This window comes from Xiphias gladius, chromosome 14 (genome assembly GCF_016859285.1).
Source record: "Xiphias gladius isolate SHS-SW01 ecotype Sanya breed wild chromosome 14, ASM1685928v1, whole genome shotgun sequence".
Lineage (NCBI taxonomy): Eukaryota > Metazoa > Chordata > Actinopteri > Istiophoriformes > Xiphiidae > Xiphias > Xiphias gladius.
This window is the reverse complement of record NC_053413.1, coordinates 1290001-1302662: the sequence shown is the minus strand read 5'-3', so window position 1 is coordinate 1302662 and position 12662 is coordinate 1290001. Positions and strand designations below refer to the sequence as shown.

The window sequence follows — 12662 nt, the reverse complement described above, 5'->3', positions numbered from 1 at the left end:
TTTATTGCTGAACACATTCATAATTACCTTTCCTCCTTTTGTTTACCACTTATCTATACCATATGTTTGAGTTTTGTAACTTTGCATTATTCTTGTATAAATTTCTTACAAAATGCAATAAAAGAAGAAATGCATAAAAAAATGCACATTATATATAAGCACTCAGTAGCATAAAAAGGTGATGCATTTATTTTTGGCATGCTTCGACAATAGATATATCCAGATTTATTCTTTAACAACTGATGATTTATTTTTTGTAACATAAAACCATATTCTGGTATTATAACTTTGATAGATCTGACGAGGTTATGTCTTGTGAGTTTTAAGTTGTTTGTTAATAAATTGACTAGTAATTAATTATAGTCAAATATTATTCACAAATATAGTTTATCCAGTAAATTGGAATAACGTTGCTTTTAGTGTTTCTGAAGAAATCTAATCACTACATAAAAAGTAATAAAATCTTTTAAAAATGAAAGATTGTTCAATCATATTTTCTCTGTATTTTACTCGTGTGCTAGGTCTTGAACGTATATTCCATTGTTGTGAATGATTTAAAATGTAATGCACTATGCTTGTTTTATTTATTTAGTTAGTTGAGTTGTTCCTTGTACATTCAATTTAATGTTGATTTATTTAAAAAAAAAAAAAAAAGGGAAAGAGCACACAAACTCCAAGTTCCACAATACCTCGCGTGGCAGAGGAGACGCGCGGGTCTGGGAATGGTTGACGGCTTGTCACGTGAGACATCTGGCGCCTCCTTGTTGAACTCGGCTTTGCTTGTGTTTGATATGACATCCTGCTTTTTATTCTCCTGCAGGCTACAGAAATCGCCAAACCTCTGCCAGGACATCGGACCGAGAAAGACTGTCAGACAGACGCTGTTATCCTGCCAAATAAACACCACGGTACGTCCACCGGTTCCGCGAGCTGTAAACATACACTCTTTATTGGTTGTATCAGCTTCGATGAGTTCGATTAGATAACACACGCTCGATTAGAGCAGAGCCTATACGTCGTAAAGTTAGCCGATACGGGGAGCAAAGGTCTCGTTTTAAGCTGATGCACTGTGTGCTAGCAGGGACAGGCAAGGAGATCGCTGTTTAACATTCTCGGTAGCTCAGCAAGACTCATATCTTGGTAAGTTAGAAGCTCATTTCAACCAAACCGACGCATTATCAAGCTGAATCTGTTAAATATATTTCAGTTATTTTCCAAAATCTTGCAAAAAGTCGTCGTTTGCCTCTTGTTTTATCGCTCAGTGATAACCCTTGAATGGTATTGCGGCATGTGGTAGCTTTTAAAGGATACAAACTTCAAAAGGTTTTTCTTAACTTCCTGTTGATGAATCCCCATATAAGCAAAAATACATAAATTGCGTTTTTTGGGTTTTTTTTTTTTTTTTTTTTTTTGCTAAGTTATAAAAATCTTGCCAAGTTGAAACTTGTTTTGACTATGTAATCCTCAAAACTGAATTTATAATGGGTACTTTTAAAATATTTCCACAAGTCTTAATGTACATGCAAGATAGTTGTAGAAAACTTTACAAATAGTTAATCTACTTAGTAGATGACAGCCTAAACAATAGCTGCACTCATTAAATATGTCCCTGAAAGTCAATGTTTTTTTTCACAGAGGTTTATTTAAAATCTTGAGTATTCCTGTGTAACAGTATATATTCATTACTGAAATGACCGAAAGTTTTACTTATTAAGTTTAACCATCAAAAACTCTGTAGGTGTGATTTTTATCAAGTTTGAGTGACTACATGAAGCTGGGGAGACAGGCCAGATCGGTTATTGTTTGACATGCATTTTTGGGGGGGGGGGGCGTCACAACATCTGATTATTTGCCTGGACAATCAGTGATCTGGCTCTAAGACAGTCTGTTGGATTTCTGGCAGGTCAGACATTTTAATCAGATGCCTGCAGTTTGAGCAGTTCCATGGGCAGATTTCCCACATGGCTGTTAAAAGATACATTATAAACTGTAGAGAGCTTGTTTTAATATTATTGGAGTAGTAGTTTACAACTTGTGCTAAAACTGTAGTCTTGAGACTGCTGTGATATAAAACTGAACTTCACTGCAGAACAGACAGACCAGACTAAGTCTTCCAGCTATCTACGGATCCATGTTATTACGGCTTCAAGCCTGAGGGGGCTGGGTTAAAGCAAAGCATGGCTTCCGTTACCGTAGGTGCTGGGAACCCTATTGTAGTCGTTCAGGTTTTTATTTTATTTGGGGTCTAAGCCCAAGGGGGCTGGGGGCCACGCATGCAAAGCAGACAGGCTCCCAGTATGAGCAGTGCTAGGAACCCTATTGTAATCACTCAGATTTTTATTTGTTTATTTATTTTTATTCTTCCATTGGTAAAATTGGCACTGCAGTAAACGCCGTAAAAGTTTTGTTGGTGAAATTTTCAGGGGAAGTATAGAATGGTGCAGACATGTGAGACACCAAGAGTGATACATGTCCACCAGCAGGTAACGCTATAATCAAGGTAAGCGCTTTTTTGGCAGTAACTCCCACATTGTACATCGCACATCTAAAAACCCTCAAACTCCTCCTGGGTTGTGAGTCCGAGCTGCACAAAACTGCAAATAGAATCTATGGACTCTAATGATAAAATGTTACTAAGAATCTTGATAATCCAAAAAACGTGCAAAATATAAAGAAACAACTTCCTGTAGGTTGCAGTCAAAACAGGAAGTGTTGAATATCTTGGCAACAATCACTCCTATTGACATGAACCTAAGGTCAGTAGTTTCCCATGATCCAGAGGCTCTGTGCAAAATTAACGTTTAGTGGCCACTAGGTGGCACTTTTGTTGCAATTTCATGAAATATACTAAAATTGTTTTTCCAAAGTACTCTTACGCTGTAGGTGTTATCTGTATATTGGCGTATATAGGCATTTATCTGTATAGGTAGCGCTTTTACACAAAGTTGTGAAACCAACTTTTTTGAACTCTTCGTCGGTGGAAGTCCAGTCTGAATAAATTGTTACAAGTAGCATCTAAGGACCCTCATGATTGTTGTATCACCCTGAGACTTGCAACCCTGGTGGAATGTTTACCAGTGTCTGTGCTGCGCACAACCTGAGACTTGCATCATGCAAGTAGGACTGCAGGTCTGACTTGAATTGCCTCAACAGGCAGCCGAATTTCAGAACAGGGCTTGGATCCCGTTAATAACTGCTGGCAGGTCTAGTTCTTTTTGTTCTTCTTACTTACTGTACACAGTTGAGTTGCACAAAGGAACGCTGCCTTTGTTTCTTTACAGGGTCCGTGGCAATACCCACACTTGGGGTATTTTCCCCTGGTCAAGTGCCTACTTGTTTGATGCATTTCCAGTAATTGACATAGTGCCCAAGTGCCTGTTAAGAATATAAAACTGCACAGTACCATTCTTGGCTATATCAATTTTTTTCAGTTGCCTTAAAAAGAAAATCTTTGGTGTGCTTTCTTGGGAATAGTAGTGGTGTTGTTCCCCGCATTTCAAGGTGGAGGAGCTTGTCATTCCCAGGAATTTGTAGCTTGTTGAATTCTAATGTTGATGACCAAGGGTAGCTTGGTCATGTGCTCCTGTGAAAGTCACCTACTAATTCCTTGGTTTGGAGAAAATTTTATTCCAGGTTGTTTCTGTTACAGCAGTCCACCAGAGATAACACCTCATTTCTGTAACTTCTATGTTGTTAGAGATTAAACCCAGTACTGTCATATCATCAGCAAATTTAAACCTCCTACTCTCATATGAAAGAGTATTTGTAACTAAAACAGTATTTGGAGTAGAGCTATAGGATTTTGCAAGGTCCCATGAATTTAATAGAAGTTTTTACATTCTTTTTTTTTTTTTTTTTTTTTCTTCTTTCTTTTTTTTCAAGAAAATCCATGACGTGAACTGGGAGGTCCCTGGTGAGTTGGTATGGAATGACCCAAATACAGTGTTTGTCCAGCTTTTGGTCACAACCCGCAGCTGTCATCAACTTTAGATTTAAATGTTGCACAGAAATTTTATGACATTAGGCCATCTCAGACCAGCAGAATAAAGTGAAAGACAAAAATCTTTCATGTGAAATAACCAAAACTTTTTGTATTCATGTAGGACCCCATCAGATTGTAGGAACTTGACTGAAAAAAAGCTGTAGGTTTCCAGAGCCTTTAATGTTTATATTGTCAGGGGAGTTGGTTTTGTTTCAAGCAAGGCAGCCCACCTCTGCTATAAAACACTTTTGGAAAGACAACCCTGGAAAATTTGAAAACTGATTGATAACAAAAATAATGCTGCAGAGAGTAGAAAAAGTACCCATTAACATTATGCAAATGTTTAAACCTATTACTTCAGTTCACCCTACTCTCACATTATCTTTTTTTCTAATGTAACTTCTTTCTTTCTCTTTCATTCTTCCTAGATCTATTATGAATTTCTTCTTGGAAACAATCCAAGTCTTCTTCTTGTCCATCTGGTACAATGTGGAATCTTTCATCCACCTCTTTGTGCCCATGAAGAAGAAGGATATAGCTGGTGAGGTGGTGCTGATCACAGGGGCAGGAAGTGGGATAGGTCGCCTCATGGCTCAGGAGTTTGCGGCTCTTCGCACTGTGCTGGTGTTGTGGGATATTAACCAGGAGGGGATGAAGGAAACAGCTAGACTGGCTAAACAGAGTGGAGCCAGCAGAGTCCACTACTATCTGTGTGACTGCAGCGACAAGAACGAGGTTTACAGAGTGGCTGACCAGGTAAGGTTCCTTGAAAACTGGAAAAACAGGGTGCCCACCAGACATTTACAACTATACTATTTGTCCAAGTACCATGCTTGGCTTGCTGTACTGACCTAGCTACACCGTATTTGTGTCCTTCATTTATTTTATCCATTGTTGTTGGGGTGTGCCACTTGTCAAAATGTAGATTTGGCTATTATTTATATCAGTTAAAACAACACATAACTAATCAAAGTAATTGCAGAGATCTTTGAATGCAGCAATAGCATCAAAATGACGTCTGGTAGAGCCAAAAAACAGAGCAGTCTGAAAATCAGACATTTTTCAAACCGACAGTTTAGCCAGGTTAACTAAACATCTTTAATTTCACAATAGCCCGATTTTATGCCAGTACTGATATTGATATTATCGATACAGATATTTAAAACATTTAAAATCTTCATATGGACTCCTTGCATTAGGTTTTTTTTTTTCTTTTTTCTTTTGCTGGACCGTAACAGTGGGGCCAGCCCTATAAATGCGAATGTCTGACTGTCAGTCAGAGTTACCTGACAACATTAGGAGTCCCAGAATTAGTTTGACACTGAAAGGTGAACAACACCAAAATGTGGATATGTTATTTTAATTTTCTTTGGCCAATTGTTTTCATTAAATAGATTACATCTCATACTTAATATTACATCCACATTGTTTATATCAATGTATGTAGACTTAATCTACATACAATTTTGAAAAGGTAGATTTAAAAGCTTCTCAATATATTACAATATAGTTCACACAAATGACAACCTCTGAAATGACCAGAATCAAAAAACTGTTTAAAGAGTGAATAGTATAGCTTTCATGAAGGTCTGATTTATTGCAGGGCGGTTTTTAGCTAGTCAGACCTAATGAACAGACAACTGAGTGTGTGCGTGTAATTGTATGTAAATCAGGGTGGTAACTGGGAAAGGGCATGCATGATAAGCACAGCCCAGCCTTGGACACTGTGTGTGATTATTCAATGTGCTATTTTATGTCTTTCCAGATTATGTATTTCATTTAATTTAATGCTAAAATCCTACAATTAATACAACTGTATGTTGCAAGATTCAAAAATCAGCTCAGGAAATACATTTCTGGATTTAAATAGAGGTGTTTTTGTGTGTGTGTCTGTGTGTCAGCCTCAGAACATGCCCTGGAGGCAGGGGAGGGATAACTATTGTGTAAACAGACACTTTGTTGGCTTAATACACAAAATATGGGCTGGTGATGTAACGACTAGACCCAGGTGAATAAAGAAAGCTGGATCTGAACTATTTTAAGGTCAACTGCCCAGAAACATACGGACACCGATGCAGTGGTTGTTACATACATCAGGGGCATCATAGTAACATGGTAGCTTAACCCTCTGGAGTTGGCAATCCCGCCAGCTCGATAAAACAGACATTTTGCCAGACCGCTTCGAAAACTCCGCGGAGCTTTTGTCCTAGAAACATAAAAATCATCCTCTGAAATATTTAACTGTCCACTTTCAAATGTAAATAGTTAGAAAGTGAATTTATTTTGTAGAACTCTGAGGGGAATAAAAAGATCGACATGCACATCTCAGTCAGAAATCATCTCTTGATGGCCCACCCATTTGGAAATAGAGTTATTCATATGACAAAGGCATGGTAATTTGGCTGTTGTTATTGGGTGATTATAAGGCATGAGAATGTGTGAAAACGCCCAGTTTGCCTCCTATAAACAAGAGCACATGTTTGGGTTGTTTACACTGACTGAGGAAGATGGCACACGCACTTTCAATGCTGCCGCAACCTTGGTACAGATCCTGGACGTGAGCGATTATGACTGCAACTTCTCCTTGGATGAAAGTGGTGAGGACAGCAAGGAAGAACATTGCCATTTTGAGCTTTGACTCAATCCCACTGAGGATGTTTGTGATGAGTAAGTGAATTAGTTTAACTCTGTCAACTCTGCACAGCACAACATATCACTTTCATAGCCAAATTTTCAGTATTAAAGCAGCTAGAGTGGCTGCAGCAGCTAAAACTGCTCTGCGGCAGCGCAGCAGATTGTGAAACTGTCATTTCATATAGCAGTCAGCAAAGTCAACTCATTACCTGTAAGCTAGTGTAATTAAAACTTTTTTTTCCCAATTTACCTTCTCAGTCTTTGCTCCCTTCTGTTATTTGAAATGCACTTATGTTCAGAGTAGCCATTTCACTGATGTCTAATTTAGTGTCATATTATCAGGCTTTTGTACGGTATTATTGTGTGCTATACAAAATAAGATTGAAATATTAATTCGAGCCAAATAAATCAGACTTATGGAGGTTGTGTATTTGTATTCGCTGTAACCCAAATATGTTATTAGCAGCTGAGATATTACACTTCAAAAATAGTTGACCATATGATGAAATAACAAATGTTTACATTTTTCATTTATTATTTTACAGAAATTTAGAGAACGTTGCACCTGCAAGGAAAAAAACAGTGTCAGTTAGTTTCCTTGTAAGTTTGGTGCTTGTGGAACATATAGAGAGTCCAGGAGGTATTGTCCATGCAATGCTGTCAATGCACTGATAATTTACACAACACAGCACAAAACCTAGAAATTGGTACAGGAAACTTTTTCTTCACTTTTTGGACATTGCTGCAACCAGTGCCTATATTCTCCACAAAGAATTCATGCAATAGGTCAGCATCACCCACAAGGCATTCATGGAGGAACTGAACACACAGAAGACCCCTGCAAAGACAGCCAGAGGTGTTCATGGGCCATTTTCTGGGGCTGAGCTTGCCAGTGACTGCAGGGTGAAGGCTACTGCTGGACACGATGGTGCATATTGCAGGATGCATAGGGGAAAGCAAATAAAAACCCCTTGGAAGTGATAAGCATTTGATGTCAACCAGCCAGAAAATGTTTTGAAGCTTGGTATCCTGATCAGGACTGAAAATTATAGGATAAAGATAAGATAGAATTCTATTGAACCCAAAGGAAATGTTTGTTCTAGACTTTGCTCAAATTTTGTATTATTTCAGTAATGTAATGTAATTGCACTTCCCATTCCCATTCATCAACATTTTATTGAATGGGTTTGAACACAGAATTTTCAATAGTGTAAAAATGCCTTTATTTTGTCTTCTTCTCTTACGGTTCACACTGACTTTCCAAACTGACTGATGGGTGTGGGGGGCAGAGAGAGCCACAATGACATTCCAGACTAATAGGCCCCTACCTACTAACAGTGTGTTGACACCTACTTCATCAATATTCATTGTGTTGGCCACTGGCTTCTGAAAAAAAAAATAGTATCACTCCAAAGTCCTTACACTTTAGTAGTCAAACCTCATGAAATTTATGAAATCAACTAATCATCTATGTGTAGCCAACACCTATGTTTACAAGGTTCAGAGCTGAAAAGTCTTGACCAGAAATGTTTATAATGTGTTTTTGGCCAGACTGCAACAGCAGGGCCAGCGCTATAAACGTGACTGTCCAAGAGTGACCGCTGAAATTACACTATTGGTCAGCCGGCCGAGTGTTGGAGTGTCCCCATTAGCTGTTGTTCTTTCAAAATGAATTGGTGCAAACAGTTTCTATTGTGTCATCTGGGGGGCATTTACAGGCAGTGTTGCCAATTTAGTGCTTTTGTCACTAGATTTACCAACTTTTCACACCCCTTAAGCGAATTTTTTCACAAAAGCACCTTTTTGACAAATCTAGCAACTTTTTGGACCAACCTTAGCTACTTTCCGTAGAAGAGAGACGCTAGTATGGCTCCCAAGTGCGAAGTTGGGCTTTCCTTCTGCAGGCACACCTCTGTATGTGTGAGCTGACAAACATGAATGAGCTACTAACTTCCTTTCTGAGTGATAATTATACAAGTAAATGTAGCTGAAATCACAGCACAGCCGTTGCTTTTAACTTATGTGTATGGTGATTTTGTACGACGATGCGGAAATTCTTACTGCTCTCAAATTATTGGCGCTGAGTTTGTGCTTAATATAAGCATATGTAGGATTTTGGGATAAATGCTCTTTAGATAGGTGAAATTTATAAAAATGTAAAGGCATGTCGAACTACCTCAACAGTGGCTGACGGGCGTCAGACTCCAGAGGGTTAAAACGGCAGCATCTCAACTGGGCAAAAGTCTTTTATGAAAAATAAAGTCAGTTATAAACGGCTTAGTTGTAGTTACACCAGATGTAAGGTTATTGTCTTGTATTCGATAATATGTGCAATTTTACCAGCACCCTCTGTGCTGGTAATCTGTGATTTAACAACAACAAATGCTTCAAGAAGAAGTCAGTTTTCATAAATGAAGTGAGGGAAAACTTACATTGAATATCACAGCAGTGATTCACCGGCTGAAAATGAATGAATGAATAAATAACTGAACCACACCTCTGAGCACAGAATCTTGTGCTAACATTATTTCTGCTAGAAAACAGTGTAAAGTACCATGTCAGTGTCAAGCAGACGCCTCGCCTTGTACCTACAATGGTGGTCCAAAAGTCTGGGAAAGGTTGTCTCAGACTTTTGGACCCCACTGTATGTTTAGTAGTAACTAACAACTGTGAAGGGTTAAGTGGCTTTTGTGCCCTGTGGTCAAGAGAAATGCTAATTGTAGATCTAGCTAGAAGTCAGAGACAAAGCTATCAGGAGTCTGACAAAGTAGTGCAACCTGTAGTGCAAACTATATACCACTAACACACAAAATAGACAAAGACTAGATCTGTCTCCTCTGTCTGATGAGCAATCAGCAGCGTGCAAAACTGTTGCTTTCACCAGTGAAAATGACATCATCGTGGCAGGTCATATAAGTTGCTAATTAATGTTAATTCTCTCATCAAGCGAATTTATTTAAATGTCTTACATACATATATAATCAATATTTAGGTAAATAGAAGTATTAAATCGGACGCAGTATCAGTTCATACCAGATAAAGACTCAGATCGAGCTCAGGGCCAGAAAATCTTGATCGTGATATCCCTATTTTAAAGACATTCTGTTAAACTAGTCTAATTGTAGTTTCATTTTTCCCATTCTGTAAAAGTCACATTCCTCTTTTAATATAAGGGTGCAGGGGTAAAATTCCATCCACCACAGCAAAGACCCAGGGTTCGACTCCCAGTAGGTAGAAGGAGCTTGATTGTTCACACATTCACAACTGTCCATGTTACTGGATAGTAAAAAGATTCTTGACCTGTGGAGTAGATTAATAGGGGCACGAACCTCCCATAATCTACACCCTATGCTACATTGCTGTCAGATAAAAAATGGCTCCCTGTATCATGGAGGGTAGCATGTGTATGGGGCCTCCCCAGGCCAAAAGTTAGAGTTGGCAATGAGGAGGCAGTATGTAAGTGCTTAAGTTTAAAACATCCAAAAATTAATTAACATTATCAACAGAATGTGAAGAAATAACAGTTTTAATGTTATGTCAAAGATTTCTATGTATTGTGTTTTATCTACTGACGTTAGCATGCGACTTCCCAACCCGTCCTGTCTCGTAATACCACATTGTACCTCAAGAGGTGTTAGTGAGTCACCGTAGATTCAGTCTGCCCTCAGTCCAACCTGTTTGTGAGCAATCCTCTCTCGGTGACATCCCTCCACTCTTTCCTCAAGCTCAGCTATTGATGCAGCTGCTCTTCTTCCCCCTTGCGTCCACCACTACATCTTCCCCGTCTCTCTGACTGGGCAGACTGCGTGTGAAATCATCATTGTCAGTCTAACAGTAAAGCAGAAAGCAGCCTACCAGTTACATAATAAGATTGCAAGGTCAACCTGTGTGAAAAACATTATAGTTTGATCCATGCAGCTTTGGCAGGATATCAGTAATTGTCTTATGCTGAGGTTGGATGCATTCAGCCTAACTTTAGCTCAACATGAGGGTGAGGGTTGAAATTTGTGCCCAGTCCCAGAAAAGATCTCCCTCCGCATTGAAATACCCTAAACAACAGGGAAAAGGCTACATCTCTTTGTCCTCTTTTGGTTGGCAAACTACTACAATGTTGATCACAGCCAACATGTGTTTAGCAGTGGGACAGACAGTCTGGCTACTCTTAAACTTTTAGACAGTTTTAATACAGCTGATTTTACACTTTTGTTGTTCTTATTTACACATTTTTTTTCTGTTTTTGTCATCAGACATTGAATAAGCATAAAATAGTGATTTCATTTCAAATTAAACATAAGTGCAGATTGACAGCACCTTTGTTGCTCGATTGGCCATAGTGACATAGATAGTAATAGCAGTGATAACAAAGAGGGTTAGAGCAACACAGTTGTCTTTTTAAGTTTTGTATTTTACTACTGCACATCTCTCAACCAGGCTTACATCACAGTTTTGCAAAAGCTCAACTTTCTTTTCTCACACTACAACGGTAGGCTAGTGTTTTCAAATACCTGCTAACTGTGGATAGAGGGCCAAAATGGAAAAATAAAATTATTTTCAAATCTGGCCAGTTTAGGTTGGATATAGAAGAGGCAGCAGGACTGTAGTGCTTGGGGAACTCACACCTCCAATATGGGAGAAAAAATGGAAACAAAACCAAAACATATGGTTTACCTTTGACTCAGTTCACACTAATTTCAGTTTGCCTAGATTAGCTGATTCTTTGAACCATCTTTAGGCAACTGTCTGATTATATGGGATCTAGTAATTTTCATTGATTTCATTTTCATTGCAGTACACTTGTTATTGTTTGGTCCAAACTAGAATGAGCAGATCAATCCCAGTTTGCTTAATCTAGGAAGTAATTCATAACTTTGTGATAAAGAAATTTCTTTTATGATATAAACAACCTAATATCTGTCTTACAAAAGCTCTGTTCGCCCAATATCTTTATAAAATGGAATCGCATTGAACATGACAGACGTTTTCCTTTGCTCTGTGCAGGTGAAGCGAGAGGTGGGTGATGTCAGCATTCTGGTGAACAACGCTGGTATCGTGACAGGAAAAAAGTTCATGGATGCTCCTGATTCCCTTATTGAGAAGACAGTGGAGGTCAACACTATGGCTCATTTCTGGGTCAGTCAGACTCAGCAGACATGGAGAGATGTCAGCTAGAAAATCACTACACATTGTCAGTTTAGCTTTGTCGTGAGGTTTCTGTGTTGTAAATCCGTATGGTTTCTTATGGAGATTTTATCTGAGAAAACATTGATTTACAGGCAGATTAGGCAATATTTTGGTTTTGGTTTCTCCCCATTCAGCATTTCTATTCATTTTTTTGGTAAAAAGGTTGTGTATGGAGGCTAGACTTCCCTACTGGAATAATTATAGTTTTTTTTGGTGATTATTTTAATTGATTGATTAATCAATACATTTAGAAAATATCAAATCAAGATGAGTGTGGACTAAATTGACCTTGAATTTTAATTTTACCTTTATTTTTTTTTCATTTCTTGGTCAGAATAATCAGGATAATTATAAGTAATGCAAACAACTTATAGTATATTTAAATTATGTACTCAAAAAGTGGTTGTCAGTTGTCCTCTGAGGTATACAATCATATCACTACCTGTTTAGATTTTTTTTTCATGGTTTATTTGTTTTCTTTCTTTCTCTGCTCAGACCTACAAGGCCTTCCTCCCTGCTATGATTGCCAACAATCATGGCCATCTTGTCAGCATTGCCAGTTCTGCGGGACTCATAGGAGTCAATGGATTGGCAGGTGTGTTTTCTCCTCTAAATCAAATAATGCAGGTAATTAATTTCTAAGTTGAGTGCCATGAATTGAAACCCCTATGTGTACAATTTTTACATGATTACAGCATCTTTTAAATTTCTCTTATGGTCATAACACTTTGTTGGTGGAAAAATTTAGACAATTCTGGTGAAAATTGGTAGTCACATGTTCGAACTGCCATTTTTATGCCATTTCATTCATTCAATGTGATATTGACTTCATGTTTGCCTCTTTCTGTCGGGTGCAATTTAGTTT

The 12662-nt window shown here is 38.2% G+C and overlaps 1 protein-coding gene across 2 annotated transcripts in view; it reads left to right on the top strand.

The window, feature by feature from the left end:
- Positions 1 to 794: 794 nt before the first annotated feature.
- LOC120798871 (epidermal retinol dehydrogenase 2-like) overlaps positions 795 to 12662 on the top strand; it is a 60715-nt gene continuing 48847 nt past the window's right edge. For both annotated transcript variants that reach the window (XM_040143653.1, XM_040143654.1), the window contains exons 1-4: positions 795 to 908; positions 4411 to 4738; positions 11615 to 11746; positions 12293 to 12392. In XM_040143653.1, the coding sequence (XP_039999587.1) occupies positions 4418 to 4738; positions 11615 to 11746; positions 12293 to 12392 (553 nt within the window). In that variant the 5' untranslated portion in view covers positions 795 to 908; positions 4411 to 4417. The remainder of the gene's footprint in view (positions 909 to 4410; positions 4739 to 11614; positions 11747 to 12292; positions 12393 to 12662) is intronic.